This window comes from Triticum dicoccoides, chromosome 2B (assembly GCF_002162155.2).
Source record: "Triticum dicoccoides isolate Atlit2015 ecotype Zavitan chromosome 2B, WEW_v2.0, whole genome shotgun sequence".
Lineage (NCBI taxonomy): Eukaryota > Viridiplantae > Streptophyta > Magnoliopsida > Poales > Poaceae > Triticum > Triticum dicoccoides.
The window spans coordinates 4,361,252-4,361,827 of NC_041383.1; the positions used below are offsets into that span (position 1 = coordinate 4,361,252).

Here is a 576-nt window from a genome sequence, read left to right on the forward strand (position 1 = left end):
GCTCATCTGGCTTAATACATCAAATATTTTTAGCATTAAATTGTGCTGATCGAGGCGATCTCATCCGGCATCCAGCTAGCAGTTACGAAAAAGCAACGAATTTGCCTCATGTTATTTTTCTGAGGCATCCATTTGCCTCGTGCTTAGCACTTCGGTCCTTTTGATTAATTTTTTTGCCATAAAGCTGTCCTCAACCACTGCACGTCACACTATACTGTTTAGTGAATGGAATATAATTTTTCATGAAAGTTCGTATACCTAAACCAAATACACCGTTGTTTTGCATACATCTCCTCGCGTGTAGTAGGTAAGTTTGATTTTCAAATCCCAACCAATCTCATGTCATGTGCTGCATATCTGATCCATAAGTACGGATGGTACCATGACATCCGTGTATAAACTCACTGGTTAGCACTAAACTTCCCGGTTACCAGCTAGCTCCCAGCTGCATGACATGGAGGTAACAATTTCAAGCATATCATTCGTTGCCCTAGGCATAGTACTCCTCCTTTGGTTTTCTTCCCAACCACAACAGGCATCAGCTGCCTCCCGGGCCATGGACCCTTCCGATCATCG

The 576-nt window shown here is 43.1% G+C and overlaps 1 protein-coding gene across 1 annotated transcript in view; it reads left to right on the top strand.

The window, feature by feature from the left end:
• Window positions 1-454: 454 nt before the first annotated feature.
• Window positions 455-576, top strand: part of LOC119366709 (5-epiaristolochene 1,3-dihydroxylase-like) — a 1,955-nt gene continuing 1,833 nt past the window's right edge. Inside the window, exon 1 of the mRNA XM_037632452.1 lies at window positions 455-460. Coding sequence (XP_037488349.1) covers window positions 455-460 — 6 coding nt within the window. The remainder of the gene's footprint in view (window positions 461-576) is intronic.